This window comes from Chlorocebus sabaeus, chromosome 29 (assembly GCF_047675955.1).
Source record: "Chlorocebus sabaeus isolate Y175 chromosome 29, mChlSab1.0.hap1, whole genome shotgun sequence".
Lineage (NCBI taxonomy): Eukaryota > Metazoa > Chordata > Mammalia > Primates > Cercopithecidae > Chlorocebus > Chlorocebus sabaeus.
Window position 1 is genome coordinate 953,147 of NC_132932.1, and position 15,446 is coordinate 968,592.

At 53.2% G+C, this 15,446-nt stretch overlaps 2 protein-coding genes across 6 annotated transcripts; both read right to left on the reverse strand.

The window, feature by feature from the left end:
• Window positions 1–5: 5 nt before the first annotated feature.
• Window positions 6–5,348, reverse strand: CMTM5 (CKLF like MARVEL transmembrane domain containing 5). 4 transcript variants are annotated; one of them, XM_007990866.3, is made up of 5 exons: window positions 4,470–5,340; window positions 3,376–3,528; window positions 2,755–2,847; window positions 2,497–2,581; window positions 6–2,405 (listed from the first exon to the last, which is right to left on the reverse strand). In XM_007990866.3, the coding sequence occupies exons 1-5, from the start codon at window positions 4,599–4,601 to the stop codon at window positions 2,392–2,394; spliced, it is 477 nt and encodes a 158-aa protein (XP_007989057.2). In that variant the 5' UTR covers window positions 4,602–5,340; the 3' UTR covers window positions 6–2,391. The 4 variants fall into 4 exon arrangements, with proteins under 4 accessions (XP_007989057.2, XP_007989059.2, XP_007989058.2 ...); XM_007990868.3 differs by lacking the exon at window positions 3,376–3,528 and having other exon boundaries at window positions 4,470–5,342; XM_007990867.3 differs by lacking the exon at window positions 2,755–2,847.
• A 144-nt stretch (window positions 5,349–5,492) lies between these two features.
• IL25 (interleukin 25) lies at window positions 5,493–11,839 on the reverse strand. 2 transcript variants are annotated; one of them, XM_007990873.3, is made up of 3 exons: window positions 8,839–11,839; window positions 8,419–8,639; window positions 5,493–6,221 (listed from the first exon to the last, which is right to left on the reverse strand). In XM_007990873.3, exons 1-3 carry the CDS (start codon window positions 8,845–8,847, stop codon window positions 5,966–5,968), a joined length of 486 nt encoding a protein of 161 aa, XP_007989064.2. In that variant the 5' UTR covers window positions 8,848–11,839; the 3' UTR covers window positions 5,493–5,965. The 2 variants fall into 2 exon arrangements, with proteins under 2 accessions (XP_007989064.2, XP_007989061.2); XM_007990870.3 differs by lacking the exon at window positions 8,839–11,839 and having other exon boundaries at window positions 5,556–6,221; window positions 8,419–8,830.
• Between the last annotated feature and the right edge of the window lie 3,607 nt (window positions 11,840–15,446).

The following is a 15,446-nucleotide window of genomic DNA, read 5'->3' on the forward strand; positions in this document are numbered from 1 at the left end:
GCGTCTCATATCCACAAGGAAAGAGACCGAGGTACAGAGGAGTGAGGTGTTCTGCCTGAGGTGGACAACTGTGAGTCCCAGTTCTGCTCAGTCAACCACACAAGGGCGGAGAGGGAGAAATTTCAAAAGTGGAGAAAACGATGGCATCAAAATGGTGAGCCAGTCCTAGATGGTAGGAGATAGAATTTTGGTGCTGAAGTTGAAGCCACTCTCCATCTACCCCACCCCTGAGGCTGCAACGATTAAAGGTGTCCTAGGACCCCCTTTCTTTCTGAAATGAGTTTTTCACCAATGCCAGAAAAAGCTCAGAGCTGGCTGAGAATTAAGGTATGGGAAAGGAGATGGGAGAGATTCCATTCTAGTCAGTCCCTAGGAAGTAACTCCCAGGGAGCCCCCTCCCTGTCTTCCCCAGGGGTCTCCCCCTGTCCCCTGTGATTCAGCACCTCACTGTGAGGGCATCTTGAGACTCTGGGGCCAATCAACACTGAGCCCAAACCAATATGCCATGAGGACCAAGCCTGGGCATGGCTCATTTCATGTTAGTTCTCACACAGACACAGACAGCACAGGTGCCTGTACAGGGAAACACTGCGGTCATATTTCTGCTCTCTCTAAGCTCCTATTGGGGACAGTCTTGCCTGGGTCACACAGCTGCTTGTGGGAAAGGACCGGTCCTGACACCATTCTGCACAAAGCAAATCCCCACTCCCCACTGGGCTTTGCAACCAGGCTCTGCTAACCACCTCCTTAACCCTTCACCTGGCACCCTATCTCCCTGACTCCCCAAATGGAGCCTTTTCTATCCCTCCTCTGAGACTATGAGAATGGACTGTGCATAAAGCCCTGAGAACTGTGAGCAGTGACCAGAGAAACACAAAATCCTGTTAGTTCTAGCCCAGGAGAGGCTGCCAGCCCTGATGGTCAGCCAGGACACAAGGATAGGAGAACAGGAAGCAGGAGGCAGGAAAAAGACCAAGAGAGAGGAGTGGTTGCCACCAAGGAAGCAGAGCACAGTGACCAGAGTTCAAGATCCAGGGCTCAGGCAGGACTTGGGAGCTGGGGCCTGCAGCTGGAAGGAGCACTCCAGAAGAAAGATTGTATCTCAGGGCAGGAACACACATGCATCAGGGAGAGGAGATAGCACGTCAGCTGGGATGGAACTGCTGAGCCAGGCCATGCTGGGCTCCTTGGGCTGGGCAGGAACGTCTGGCTGCATGTCCGTCTGTCTCAGCCCAGCAGGGCTGACTCCCGGGCTGCAGCAGTGTCTGCTCCAAACTCCCCCGAGCCTTCCCATAGCGTTCACCATGGGGATGCCTTGAGCAGCTTGTCTCTTTCCCAGCCTTTGAGTGCTCAAGGGCAGGCCCCCCTGTCACCTCTGAGGTTCTGGCACCCAGCACAGGGTCTGCGCATGGGAGATGCTCAGGAAATGTGTGCTGAGGAGCTGGCAAGCTGGGAAGGTGGACCCACAGTGGAGGGACGACTTGGCCGTTCTTTTCTGAGCTACAAGGAGGCTCAGTACAGTGTCCAGAACACTCGCTTAGGTGTCAGAAGAGCTGTGTTCTGGCCCTCGCTCTGTCACAAATGAGTTCACCTCCCCTAGCTGGGCCTGTTTTATCTTATGTGAAATGAGGGCATTGCACCAGCTGATATGCGCAGGCTCTCCCAGCATTCACATTCTGGAAAATCTCTCCCGTCTCTGATGCCTCAGGCTGCCCTCTCCCTGCGTCCTGTGGGCCAAGTCTTCCCCACACCACAAGGAGGAGCTCTGCACACACCCCAGGCGAGTGCCTCGCCTCCAGCCCACTAACCTATGGGAACAGGTGTGGTGGTGGGTGCACGCTCCCTTGAGGAAGGCTGTGCCTTCTCAGACACAGAACTCCAGATGCCCAGCCACCAGGCACACCACAAAGTGGCCATGCACACAGAGGTGTAGCGTAGAAGTTTTGTGTTGGAAGATGTCTTCAGCTTCTTCTGGCTAGCCCCTACATCCTCACTGCTCAGACACGGTCCCAGAGACAGACCACGACCTGCTCCCGCAACATTCCCATGAATACTCCTTGGCATTCCTGACCTGCCTAATTTCTGGGGAAGAAAGAGACTTGCCAGTAGAATTTGAATATTTTAATTTGGGAATGACTTAGGGGCCCAGATTCCTCCCCACCACCCTCCCTCCCCCCATAAGTTCCCCTCCTCTGGCCAGAGCTTCATCAGGAGCCAGATCCCGGAGCACCAGGCTCCACAGATAAGTCCCCAGTGACGTCTCAGGCTGGACATCTCCGTAAGGCTGGGGTGGGGTTTGGCGGGCTGGGGGTTAGTGAATCCCAAGGAGACGTGTCTGGGCTCTACTGTCCCCTCTGGCTGGCTAGGCCTAGAAGCCAGGTAGCCCCAGAGTCACTGCTGGTCCCCTGTGAGGATGGAGCCAGGTAGAGAACCACGTCAGGATGAGTAGCTAGTGTTGGGGAGGGCATCTCCTCTCCACAGAGCACGGGCACTCACCCTGGATGGCCCTGGGTGCCATCTCAGTCCAGTAGATCTTGAATGCATCATAGGCAAAGACGGAAACCAGGATGATGCCAAAAACCTGTGGGAGTGCAAGTGGGGATGGCAAAACAGGCTATCTGGCCATTGGGTTAAGGTATAAGGCGAGGTGCAAGCCAGAACCCCAAGCCCTGGCTGTGGCTTCTGACACAGAAAGTGTGCAAGCACCAGCCTGAGCTCTTGAAGGGCTGAGGAGTCCTGCAGGGCTGAACTCACAAAAGCAGCAATGGCAGCTCCATCCCGGGAGGTCACAGCTGCAAAGGAGACCACCAGGAAGATGATGATGGCACTGACACAGCGCAGGAAGTCCTGGGGGCCAGGGGTGCAGGGTTAACAGGACCTCAGAAGGCAGGGGGCGTTGCTCTGAGGTTTTCCAGGCTAGCCAGCAGCCCGACCCTGAGGGATTCTGAACCCCTCCATGGGGTACCCCTCACACAATATGAAGCACGTTCAAGAGACAGAGTGCTCACACTGCTACCCAGGGAGTGGAAGCAGATGAACCAGAGCAACCAGGACCAGAAGCCAGGTGCTAGGGCTGGAGCCCAGGTGACAGCAGCTGGAGTCCACCAGCCAGGGGGGTCAGGCCAGGCCAGGGCTAGGGCTGGACCTTTGCTGAGTGGGAGAGCAGATCTAGCGGATGTGGTCCTCCTGATTGCCCATGGCCCTGCAGCTGTGAAATCAGTGTGAGTCAAAGCACACCTTTGAGCGCAGGGCATAGCACGGGGCAAAACCCGGCTGAAATATGGAAATGGAAAGAAGCTCGGGGAGGAAAGGAAAACACACCATTTAGAGGAGAAGGAAGGGCCCCAAACTGGGCTGGGGGTCAAGGTTCCTCACCAGACAGGGCCAGTTAAGCCGGTTGAAGTGCTGGTAGTACTGGGTGGCATAGAGGAAGAGGAAGGCAAGTGTGATGAAGAACTCCAGCAGCGCCGCAGCCATGTAGGCAGAGATGGAGGCCGTGAAGCAGATGAAGATGATGAGGGTCAGGGCCTGCAGTACCGAGCATGTGGAACATGCCAGGAAGGGGACACAGGCAGGGGCCAGGGCTTTGCCTTCCCCTCCTTGGAAGCTCCCCTAGGCTGGCACCTACCACCTGTCCTTGGAGGGAAGGAAGGACCCTGGCACATCTCCCTATTCCCTGGTGTTAGGAACCACCGTTGCAGGGCATTTGCCCATCAAGGGCAGTCTCCGGCCTCCCACTCTGTTCACCCAGCAACCCCAGCAGTCTGGCCAAGTCATACGGCTCCCAGGAGCACTATCCCACAGTAATTCACGGGTACAGTGTGAATGCCAGCCCCTGGAGTTGTGCCCACAGAGACCCGACTCCACGGGGACCAAGAGGCGCCCCCTGCCTCATAATGCTTTCCCCACCCCTAGATGCCTTTGATTCCATGCCAAGAGAGAAGGCAGACGCTGCACAGTAGACTCTGGGGACCCCTTTAGCTCTAATGACCTAGGGTGGCATACATGCAGAGGCCTTAAGTCTACACTGTGGTCTTGCTAAGAAGGGGGAAGATCCTTTCCTGAGAAGAGATGTTTCTGGGCAGCAGACCACAGATAAAGTGCAGCTGCAGGAAGTCTGCCCTTTTTGATAGTTAGACTTCTCGGACATGCTGAGAAGTGGCCATGTTAGAGGCTGTCATTGCCCCTGTCCCATCCCTATGTCTCACGCTCCCTCAATGTCCCAAAAAGTCATCCTGTCTAACTGCAGTCCTTCCTGCTGCAACTGAAACCTGCTGTAAATGCCTCCAGGTGCAGAGACAGCAAGAAGGCAGAGTAGGAGACGAAGAAGGGGCAGCTGGGGGCAGGAGAGGTGTCCAGAGGACCTGGGGAGGGAGGCTACTGAAGGGCAAGCTGGGGACCGGCATAAGGCTGGCCAGGAACCAGGGGTCAGGGAAATGGAGGCACCAGGTTGGGGAGGCAGCTGTTACCAGCTCGGTTTCCAGCAGGATGCCTTTGTGGGAGGTGAAGAAGGCCTTGTCCACCGCGAAGCCCTGGAGCTCTGCAACTACCCCCTCCTCAGGGGGCCGGTCCCGGCGATCCCGAACACTGAGCATCTTCATGGGCCCACCAACGCAGCCCCTACTGCCAAAAGCCCAGCAAGAGAAACAGAAATCTGGCAGGATGGGGAAACAGACAGGAGCAAGAAGGCACTTCGAGCAACCTGAAAGTGAAGCAGGAGCCTTGCCCACAGGGCCCCGCGAGAGAAGGCAGCCGCTGGGGGTTTTGCCCAGATGGGCCTTCACCCAGCTGCCCAGAGCGCCTCTGCTGCTGCCCGCACCAGCCCCCTAGAGACCCATGGGGAGGGGCAGAGAGGGAGGAGGCTCTAATCCCTCCCCTTGCTTAGAGCCCAACCCAGCCTGGAATAGAGAAGGGAGGGAAGAGGAGGAGGTCCGAAAAGAAACTGGGAGGAGCTGGGATGTGAGTAGAGGAACAGGGGCAGGACTGGGAGCCCCCAGGGACCTAAGCCTGAAGACATTTGTGTCCCCCTTCCCTAACTTTAACCCTCTTCTTTGGCTGGTCCTTTCTCCCATTTCCTTTTAGGGAGGGTGTGAGCTGGAGCCCAGCCCAGGCAGCACCCCCAGGACCAAGCTGCAGCAGCCAGGACTGGAGGACAAAGGCGGATTGTTGGGGGACAAGGGGGCGCTGTGTGCCTGCTGCAATGCCTCAAAGGACCTCTGTCTCTCCAGCATGCTGGGAGCGCAGCCTGGCCCCCACCCTGGTGTTCGGGATGGGCCAGGGAGACAGAGATGGGAGAGGACGGGAGGGTGCAGCAGAAACTCTGGAAGGCAGAGAGAGCTGGCAGGGTGGACAGAGGTGAGGGCCGATGGCGGAAAGAAGGGACAGGCTGGGAGACCGCGAGGTGTTCAGGCACCACAGATGCCAAAAACAGATTAGGCCATTTTAAAATAAAGATATTTATTTGGATAAATCTCTATACATTCAATAACAGCTTCCTCCTCAGAATCATCCATGTCAAAAGACCAGTAACTACACCAGAATGCACCCAAAGTAGATGCTTACTGAGTGATGAGTAAACAAGCAAGCAAATAAAATGAGGGGCTCTTTCTTCTCCGGCAAGGGGAAAATATCTAGAAAGTGCCTGTGCTGGGCCAGGGTAGCAGGGGATGGGAAGAGAGGAAGAGACAGGAGTGGTGGCCTCCAGAAATGGGCAGAACTTTGAAAACCTTTCCTGAGAGAAAATGACAGGACACCAGCTTCCAGTGGGCCTAAGCAGCAGTTGCTCTTTTCAAAATGTGCAGAAGTGCAGGTTTCCCCCGAAGCCCCCCATCCTGTCCTGGGATCTTGCTGCTGCAGACGGTACTTCACAGGGGCCAAGCATCTGGGCATCCTGGCCCTTCGTGGCAAGTGGTTGTACACCTGGCTCCAGGTTTCCCAAAAAGGGACCAGCCTCCAGCAGGTCCGGCTAGCCCATCACACGGGGCCGCACACACACACAAGCCAAGGAAACACGGTACAGCCTGCTCTCCAGGCAGTAGCCCTTGTGGGTGCCCTTCTCGCCATGGCACGGCCGCCGGTAGAAGACAGTCTGGTTGTGGTAGAGCAGCTCCGAGTTGCCCCGGGGGTCCATGTGGGAGCCTGTCTGTAGGCTGACGCAGTGTGGGCACAGGCAACGGGCGTGGTACAGGTCCTGGGGGAGCCGGTTCAAGTCTCTGTCCAACCTGTGGGGGCGGCACTTGTGAGGCCCTGGAAAAATGGGCCAGAAACAGAGAGGGTAGGGTGGCGTGGGAGTGCCAGAGGAAGGAAATGGTCCCTCTGGGGCCTTGGCCTCTTGTCTCAGTTCTGCACCCACTTGCTGTGTAACTTTGAACAAGTCACCTCCCTCCTCTATTAATTTTTCCCCACTGTAAATGACGGTAGCAGGTGACAGAGTACTTTCCAACTGGTCCTGGGACTCTGAGGGAGGCAGCGGAGGGTGAGCAGGCTCCTGCCTTAGCCTCCATTGACTAGCACTGCTTCTATCTGGCTCAGCATGGGGTTTCTTACTGTAATGATTACACTTTAGATTTTTGTTTGTTTGTTTGTTTTTGACAGAGTACCCAGGCTGGAGTGCAGTGGCACGATCTTGGCTCAACTGCAACCTCCACATCCTGGGTTCAAGCGATTCTCCTGCTGCCCGCCACCATACCCAGCTAATTTTCATATTTTTAGTAGGGATGGGGTTTCACGATGTTGGCCATGGTTGGCCAGGCTGGTCTTGAACTCCTGACCTTAGGTAATCCACCCACCTGGACCTCCCAAAGTGCTGTGATTACAGGCATGAGCCACCAGGCCGGACTTTAGGCGGTGTTTCTATTATTATTATTACAGCATTATTGCAAAAGTAAAAACCACTCTGACATCCAAGTATAAAAGAGTATAAAGAGTGAAAGCTAATAGTCTCTGCCTACCAGTCCCACTCCCGAGAAGCTATCCTCAACTATTTCCTGCACATTCTTCCAGACACTGTACAAGCTTATATTATAAGCATACTTGAGAGTGCATGGAAAGACTTCTTTACTTATTCTGAAAGGATTTCATGGCAAAAATAAAAAATAAAAAAAGAAAGATGAAAAACACTGAAAAGTAGATGTCCCACAGGTCTGCGACTCCATTAGTCTGGCAGGTGACAGTCCCCAGCTTGTAGGACTATTCCCCACACAGACAAGCCCTGGCAAATGGGTTTAGCTAGCACACCACTTCCCAAAGTGGGTTCCCTAATAAATCACCTGCACCTGTTAGGTGCTTAAATGAATTTGGGAAACACTTGTTTAATGGTTTACTTTCTACAGACTTCTTGCAGACTTTAATGTACAGATGACAGTATGAATCTCCAAGGGGTAAGAGATAGAGCAGTCTTTCCTAAGTTTACCTGGCATAACTTTTTTCTGAGAAGCAGCTCATGGGACGAGCGTTGCACAGAACACACTTTGGGGAAAGCCACCTGAGTGGTTCACAGACTCCCAGCAAGGGGTCTGGAAGACAGCTGAGTTAACCTCTGGCACCCAGCCTCCCCTAAGAGGCTCCCGTGCCATCTGATTTGGCCCAGGACCCAGCCGGCTTCTGAGACCGCTCCAAAGCATCATGACCTATAGTATCCACAGTAGATCCAATCTCAGTTAAATCTGACCCCCTCCCCACCACTGAACTTCTCCATCCACCCCAAAGCCAATGCCAAGAACTAAAAGGAAGAAGTGAAATCATACATCTGGAATCCCTAAGACCCTAGTTTTTAATATTTTGCTTCATTTTTCTTATTTCAGCCCTTCCTAATAGTTTTCATATCATGGCACAAATAGAGAATTATAATATTTATGTGGCACACTGAGTGGAAGAATACAGTAACCATGATAATGATCAAAGATATCCAGTCCACACCTCCAGCCAGCCAGCTGCCCCTAAAAGTTGAGGGTTTCACTCCCTTAGTATGCTTATAATTAACCCATTCATGGCCCGGGCAGTATCATTTGGTATTGGGATGCTTCATGCCTGTATCATGCTATAATTCCCTAATATTTTTCCCAGAAAAACATGGGCCATTATAGAGATTTTTTTAAAAGAAAAGGAGAGAACCAACATAAATACAGACTTTTACATAGATTATATTTCATTTGATTTGCACATTAGCCTATGGGGCATTATATCATTTTACAGGTGAAAAAAAATCCTGAGTTTTGAAAACTTGAATTGACTCAGGATCATCCAATGAGAGTCAGAACTAGGACTCGAATACAGATCTTGTCCAATTCCCAAACCTTTACAGCCCCTCCAAGATCAAAATGGGAAAGTAAGCTGGAACTGCCCTGGTCCCTCACACGTACCCTGACCAGCACACACAGGGGAGCACGTGCAGGCATTCGGGAGGGGCAGCAGACTCACTCATATCTCCAGGGGGAGATGGCCCTGCTGTTGAGGGGCCCATCTTCACTGGCCCTACAGGATACTGGGTGGTGGTTGAGGGTAGCCGGCTTTAGGGGAGGCACAGGCACAGTGCTCCATCTCAGCAACTCCTTAGACACGTCCTGCCCTTTGCTGGGGCAGCAGCTGGGCCAGTGGCTGTAGGTGTGGGTTCCCATGACCATTGCCAAGAATGCAACCACCTGTAGGAAAAGGCTAATGAGAGAACTGTTCTCACCTAATCTGGGTTGCCCCCTCATCTGCACCCTCCCCCTGGGATCCCAGTTTCTCACTCCACCTGGCCCCCTGCCCCAAACCTGGCAGCTTGGCCTCCCTCCACCCTCAGCAGCATCTCTGCTCCTCTCCCTCTAGCATAGCCCTCAAGCAGCCCTCTGCACTGACCTGGTACATGCTGGGCACTGCACACTCAGTCAGGTGGAGCACTGGCTGACAGGCCTCGTGGAAGCAGGCTGACTGGAGCAGGTTAGGAGTCCTGATTTTATTTTCAGCAAGTCTGTTTTGTTTATTCAAATTTATTTCCACTATCTTTTTAGGGAGTGACTTGAGATTAAAAAACAAAACAAAACAAAAAAACTCTGAAAGTATTTCCAAAGGCTGCTTAAAATGCGATACTCATGGAAGTTGTGATGACCATCATTATATGCCTGGTAGCTGATTGGGTAAACTTTGCTCTTTGAACTTTTCTAGCCGTGGGGTCAAAGCAATAGCGGTCTGCTGTTCTGTGTTCTTGTGAACTGGCATTAGCAGAATTTCCCTGGTTGGTTTGGCAGCCAAAATTAGGAAATGTCTTGTGGCCTCCCTTCAAGAGGCCTCATTTCCATGATCCATTCTGCTCCCATCCAGGGTCTGGTTTCACCATTCCCCTCTTCTCAGGTGTCCTCCTGATCATCCACCTTCGTGATTATTTCCTTTCCCTTAGATAACCTTTGACTCCTATCCCCTTTGTTCTATGACCTCTTCCACATTTTTGATGACCCCAAAATTCTATGACCCCTATCATCTGTGACTTCTCCCCCATTGTCCATGACCTGCTCCCTAACTCCCCCTTTCCCTCGCCAGTCACTGCCCCCGGCCCGGGGATACAAGCCTACCCTCACAGGGCTGCCGGAAGGCCCTGACTTCCTGAGTTTGTTGGCTGGATGGGCAGGGTCTGATGGAAGAAGCTGTGGGTGAGTGTTCCCATTGCACAAATGAGAAGGTGAAGCAAGGAAGAGGAGGGAAACTGAAACAGCCTCACCTAAGACCCAATAGGAAGGAGGTCTCAGTTCCAGGGACCAACCTGCTCTCATTCACAGAGCCGTGGGGACCAAGCCTATGACAGGGCCAGCTACTGCTTTCAGGCCACGAAGTGAGCCCACTCAGCCTCAGCAGGCCCAGAAACATGGTCCACTGTCAGCCAGGAGGGAGTATGTGTGCCCCAGAAAGGCTTAGAGTTGAACTTGACCCCAAAGACACAGGTCAGCCGGCTCCAGGCTGCTTGAGAGACACTGTGCTGAGAGTGGGCCAGCCCGTCCTTCCCCCCAAGGTCCTTCTCTTAATGCTTGCCTATTGGCCTGCCTCATCCCCCACACCCACCCAACATACCCATACGCAGACATTGCCCCTAGAATGATGCGGCTTGATTTGCATGTGCTTTCCCTTAGAAAATACTCCTCTAGTAACCAAGGACTCAGGAAATAAACAAAAGGAACCAGGAATAACTTAAATTGCAAAGTGAGGAGGAATCTTTCCAATGCATTAGAGCAAAGCAGCCCCAAAAGAGAGAAGTGATGAGGTCAGAGGGCGATCTGGAAAATTGGGAGAACCTGCTCTGCTCTGGTGAGTCTTGGGGCACCTGGAACTGTGGGAAGGGGGGCACTTAGAAGAAGCAGGTGGTGGCTGGGAGAGCTGGGGCACTCAGGAAGAGTCATGAGGCCAGTATCATGGCCCTACTCTCACTGCCTCACCCTCTGCCCCCAGTACTTGCAGACGTCCTCTCCCTTCCATATCCTGCTGGCCTCAGCTCCTGTGCACTTACATGTGCCGGGCATGGTGCTAAGCCCTGGGCATGCATCATCTCATTTTATCCTTACAATGAAACCATGACATGGAAACTATTATCCCCATATTACAGATGAGGAAACTGAGGCCCAAGGAAATTTAGAAACTTACCCAAGATCACAAAGAAAGAGGCTGAGCTGGTTTCCCATTCCAGCTCTGACCAATTATTCCACATCTAACCTGGCATGGAAGTGCCACACCGTGCCTACCCCCATTTGGCTGTTAATGGAAGGGGAGCCCCACAGTGAATGCTTTCCTACTCACCTGGGCTTGGGTTGGGACAAGTTTCAACAACACCTGCTGAGGGCCACAGGGTGTGTCTGCCTGCTTAGGCATCCAGCCCTGCTGTTGGGATTCACTGCACTAGCTCCCTTTCCTAGCCTTTGGTCTGGCAGACATGGCCTCAAGGTGACTTCTGGTGCTCCTGGGAAAGCCTCAATCCCAAAACAGACTCTTACGAGGCAGTACTGTTTCAGGAGAGCTGGATTCGTATGGATCTCACTCTCACCAATCAGAACCTCAGGGCTAAGAAGGTAATAGAATTGGAGTTGGCTCAGATCTCCTATCTTGACCCCTGCCCAGGAGGGGATGTTCAAAGGAGCCAGAAGTGATCCCAGCTACCTGTTTCACTTGCTGACACTACAGGAAGGACCCAGCCTAGGTCACCAGGAACGTCGCCCTTCAGAAGAGTCCTTTGGGGTGTCCCTTTAGGACAGAGGGATAACCCCTCCAGGAAGGGTTGGCTTTTCCCATCCCCATGATGACCAGGACTTACCTGAGAACCTGTGCTCTGAGCCACATGCCCCCACCCCACCCCACTTGCTCACCCTCTGTCCTTATCTCAGTAGCAGCTTTGTGGGACTCCTTAGGGTGACTCCCTGTCATGAGAAACATTTTCCAGTGGGGTTTCCTCCTGAGGTGACTAGTTTTGGAATCCCTGAGTCACTTCAGGTTCCAGGGAACCCTTGGGGGTGTGAGGATAGGCGGGTGACAATAGGGAGAAGGCTGGAGGCAGGGAACAAAGGAAGGTCTGCATGTCACATGACATCAAGGTTCCCTCCCAGCACGTCTTCACCTGCCTAGGCCTGACCTGGCAGCTGAAGAGACCTTCCTGGGATTCCCGTCCCTGTGGCCCTGAGGAAAGAGAGAAGCACCTGCCAGGAAAGGGCAGGGAAGATGTGGTGGAATACACTTCCCAATCTTGGCTTGGAAAGGCTCTTGGGGCTTGCAGAACGTGAGAATATGTCTTCCCTGCCCCTTCTCAGGAAGATATGCAAGTTTCCACCTGCTGCCTTGAAGTCTTGGCCCTGCCAATGACCAGCTCTGGACCTTGGGCCCTCTCTCTCTGCTCCTCCCTCTTCAATTGTAGAAGTGGATGGGTTTGGGTGGGCGGGGATTGGGGGGAACATTAACCTGGATGGCCACAAAGGTGCCAATCAGCTTAACTGCTCCAGATCTCAGCTCCTGAAATAGTGCTGAATCCATAGGACTCATCAGGGCCTATCGAAGCTCATCAGCACTCACTGTACGTGAAGCTAGGGCACTGAACGTCAAAATGTTGAAATACTTCTGCACCTGCTGGTAAGTAGAAGCTTCCCTCAGCCTTGGGACATCACCTTACCATACCTCCCTATGATCCAGCAACTAAAGGTTGAACACCTGGCACAGATGGAGGCCCCCAGAACAGTGCTCCCACTTTCTGATTGGTAATGGTTTAGCTACAAAAATGCCTAGGCTCAGGAGCAGCCTTCAAGGAGAACTCAGTCTAGACCCTTGGAGACACATGGAGAATCAGAGTTAGCAGAACAAGGAACCCAACAAACCCATGTCTTTAGCCCAGGGCTGGAGCCTTCCCCAGGAGGCCCCTCAGCTTACTCAGCTTTGTCCTATGGTCATGGCTGCCTTCGTTCACTCATCCACTCACCTAATATTTATTGTGCACCTACTGTGTTCCAAGCACTATTCTAACTGCTAGAAATGCAGAGGCGGACAGGCCAGACAAGGTCCCTGCCTCATGAAGCTTACGTTTTAGGAGAAGAGAGATGACAAACAAGGAAACAAGATAATAATAAGTGCTATGAAGAAAATGAAACAGCATTATGAGATAGGTAGTTACTGGGGGTGGGAGAGAGGAAGGCGGGGCAACTTTAAGTTGGAAAGCCAGGAAAGGCCTTTCTGAGGATGCAGGATTTGACCTGATGACGGAAAGGGTCTGGGGGAAGTGGTTTAGGCAGAGAGGGCACGACATGCAGAGTCCTAGAGGTGGAAAACAGCATGGCATATTTGAGAAACAGAAAGGACAGTGTCGATGATGAACAAGAGATAAGGAGGAGAGATGAGATGAGGTGAAAGAGGTAGGCAGGGAGCAGATCACATAGGGTCCTCCAGGCTACCATGGAGCATTTGGATTTTATTCCAGGGTCAGCGGGAAGGTATTGACTGGATTCAAGCATGAGCTACGTGATATATTTCTTGAGGACAGGCACCATGTCCTTGACATGCTAGTGCCACCACAGGGCCATCACCAAATAACAATAATAGTAGTTGCCTTTGTCCAAAATTTGCACCTCATGAGCCAGATACTGTTCTTGGGATTCTCTTAATCCTCATAACAAGTAAATGCTAAAAGTTTGATTAACACTCCCACTTTACAGACAAGGAACCAGAGGCTCCAGGAAGTCACAGAACTTGCCAAGGTAACGAGCCAGTGTTGGAACCAGAATTAGAACCCAGGCAATCTGGGTGCTGTGGGTCCAAAGAGAGGAGGACTGAAGAACTGGTGAGCACCCAAGAAGTTTTGGGTAGCAGGGGAAACAAGGAGAGGTCCAGGAAGTCTTGGGGTCAGTTGAGGAAAAACCAGCTCATTGGACCTGCAGGGAAGGGGAAAGAATGGGAGAAAAGACTAGGACCCAGGAAGCCAGATGGAGGGGTTCCTTCCTTTCTTCTCCCTGAATATGGCAAGGGCAAACCTTGAAGACCCGCTGCTTGAGGCTGCCACCCACCCAGGGTCTCAGCTACCTGCCAAGTCTGGGTTTTCTCCCACCTCACCTGCCCTCAACAACGAACACGTTCAGCTTTCAGGAAAGCACAAGTCAGAGGGAAAGCCAAGGTAAAGAGGAAAAGCCACGGAAGAAAAGCACTGTGCCTGGCAATCTACATAAGCATACTCCTCACCAAAGTCACTGCCACAGAGGAGGAACTGAGGCTCAGATGCCCTATAACTGGACCAAGGTCACACAGCTAGTTAAGTAGGATTAACTAGCTGTGTGACTGACTGGCTACATTCCACACCTGGGTATTCCAGAAGCAGTCTTATTTCCCACTGGTCTGCCCTCTGCTGTCCCTCTTCTACCCTTCCCCGGGCAGGGAAGCTGCCTGCCCATCTCCCAAGCCACCACCTTGCCTGGTCCTAGCAGCTTCCTTCCTGCTTAGCCTTTTCTGGCCTCCATCTATTTCCCCTCATGCCAGTCAAGGCATTCATCTTTGAAGACAGGGTTTCCTGACCACCTCCACCTTGGACTCCAATTTGCCTTGGCAGTCCCCTGGGCAGAGATCACACCAAGTCACTCCCCAGCAGCTGGATATCTATGTGCCTGACAGCCAGGTGCCCCAGGGCTGGGGTCTGGAAGAGGTTGGAAAATCTTCCCTAGTGGCCACCTCCAACCTAACTGGAGCTGGGAAGCAGGAGATCTCCCTGGAAATTTAAAAGTTCCTCTGCCATCCTAGTGGAGTTGGAATCTATTCAGGAGTCTTCCATCACAGAGAGCCAGCCTAGAGCCAACACAGTTCATCCCCATCCCCAGGTTTATCCCAGAATCTCTCCCTATTCCACCCCATAGGCTCCACCACACCCTTCACGCAGAGGTTTCTTCACAGGTGCCCAGGCAATAGAGTGGGGAAGGAGCTAGGGCAGGTGTCTTGACCACACTGTCCTAGGAAATGCCTAGATGTGTGGGCCTGTGGAATACTGAGGCGGGGTTATCTGTTCAGGTCCTCAAGTTCACCAAAGGCCTTATATTACATTTCTGATCTTATCTCCAAATAAGGTTATGCACATACATACAATAAGGTTACATATGTGTTTGAAGGGTTAATTTGTTCAATGTAAACATCCAAAATATACCACAGCTTTCAATCCTGTTTATCATCTTGCTTTTTAAATACCAGGAACCTCAAAAATGCAAGAAGGTAGGTGTCACTCAAGCTCGACAGGCCCTGATGTGTGTGTCCCAAAGGAAAGGTCCAGGGAAGCAGCACACACTAAGGAGTTATCCCAGGGCAGAGGAGCTGTGGGGGGTTAGGAGCACCGTCCTTTCAGTGGAAACTCCTGGCGGGGCTAGATCCCAGCTTCTCTGAAAGAGTTCTAGCAACTTTTGTGCCAGCGGTCCCCAGTCCTCTCCTCATAGCAGCAAGAGCGAGCCAGGCTGAAGAGGCCGACAGGCCCAGACTGGCAGAGGAGTGTAAGAGGCCGCACAACCTGCCCGCCTGCAGCTCTGGGGCCAGACGCCCTGCTTCATGTTCTGTCACCAGGGCCAGACTCCCGCCCTGTGCCCCGCAAGAACGGCCCAGCGAACCCCGCTGCCCTGCAGGGGAGGCACCGAGGATTGGAGAGGCTCTGCTAAGGGCCCCGCTGGGCTGGAGGCGCGCGCTCCCTCCCTGGGGAAAGACAGATGTGGGGCTAATGAAAGGGAGGCCGGGAGGCGCGGGGCCAGCGGGGGAGACGGGGGCGTGGCGGGGAGAGGAAAGCTCCCGGAGAAAGCCGACCGGACTGCCGCGAGCGAGGCCTGCAGCGAATCCAGAGGAGGAAGGCGCCGGGGACTGGGGCAGGGCCAGGGCGGGGACGGGTGGGGGAGGGCACCACAGGCCGCTGGACCCGAGGGTCCTGAGCTGAAACTCAACACCCGCCTTTGGAAGGATCGTCCCCCTTTCTCCTCCGCCCCTTCCCTTCC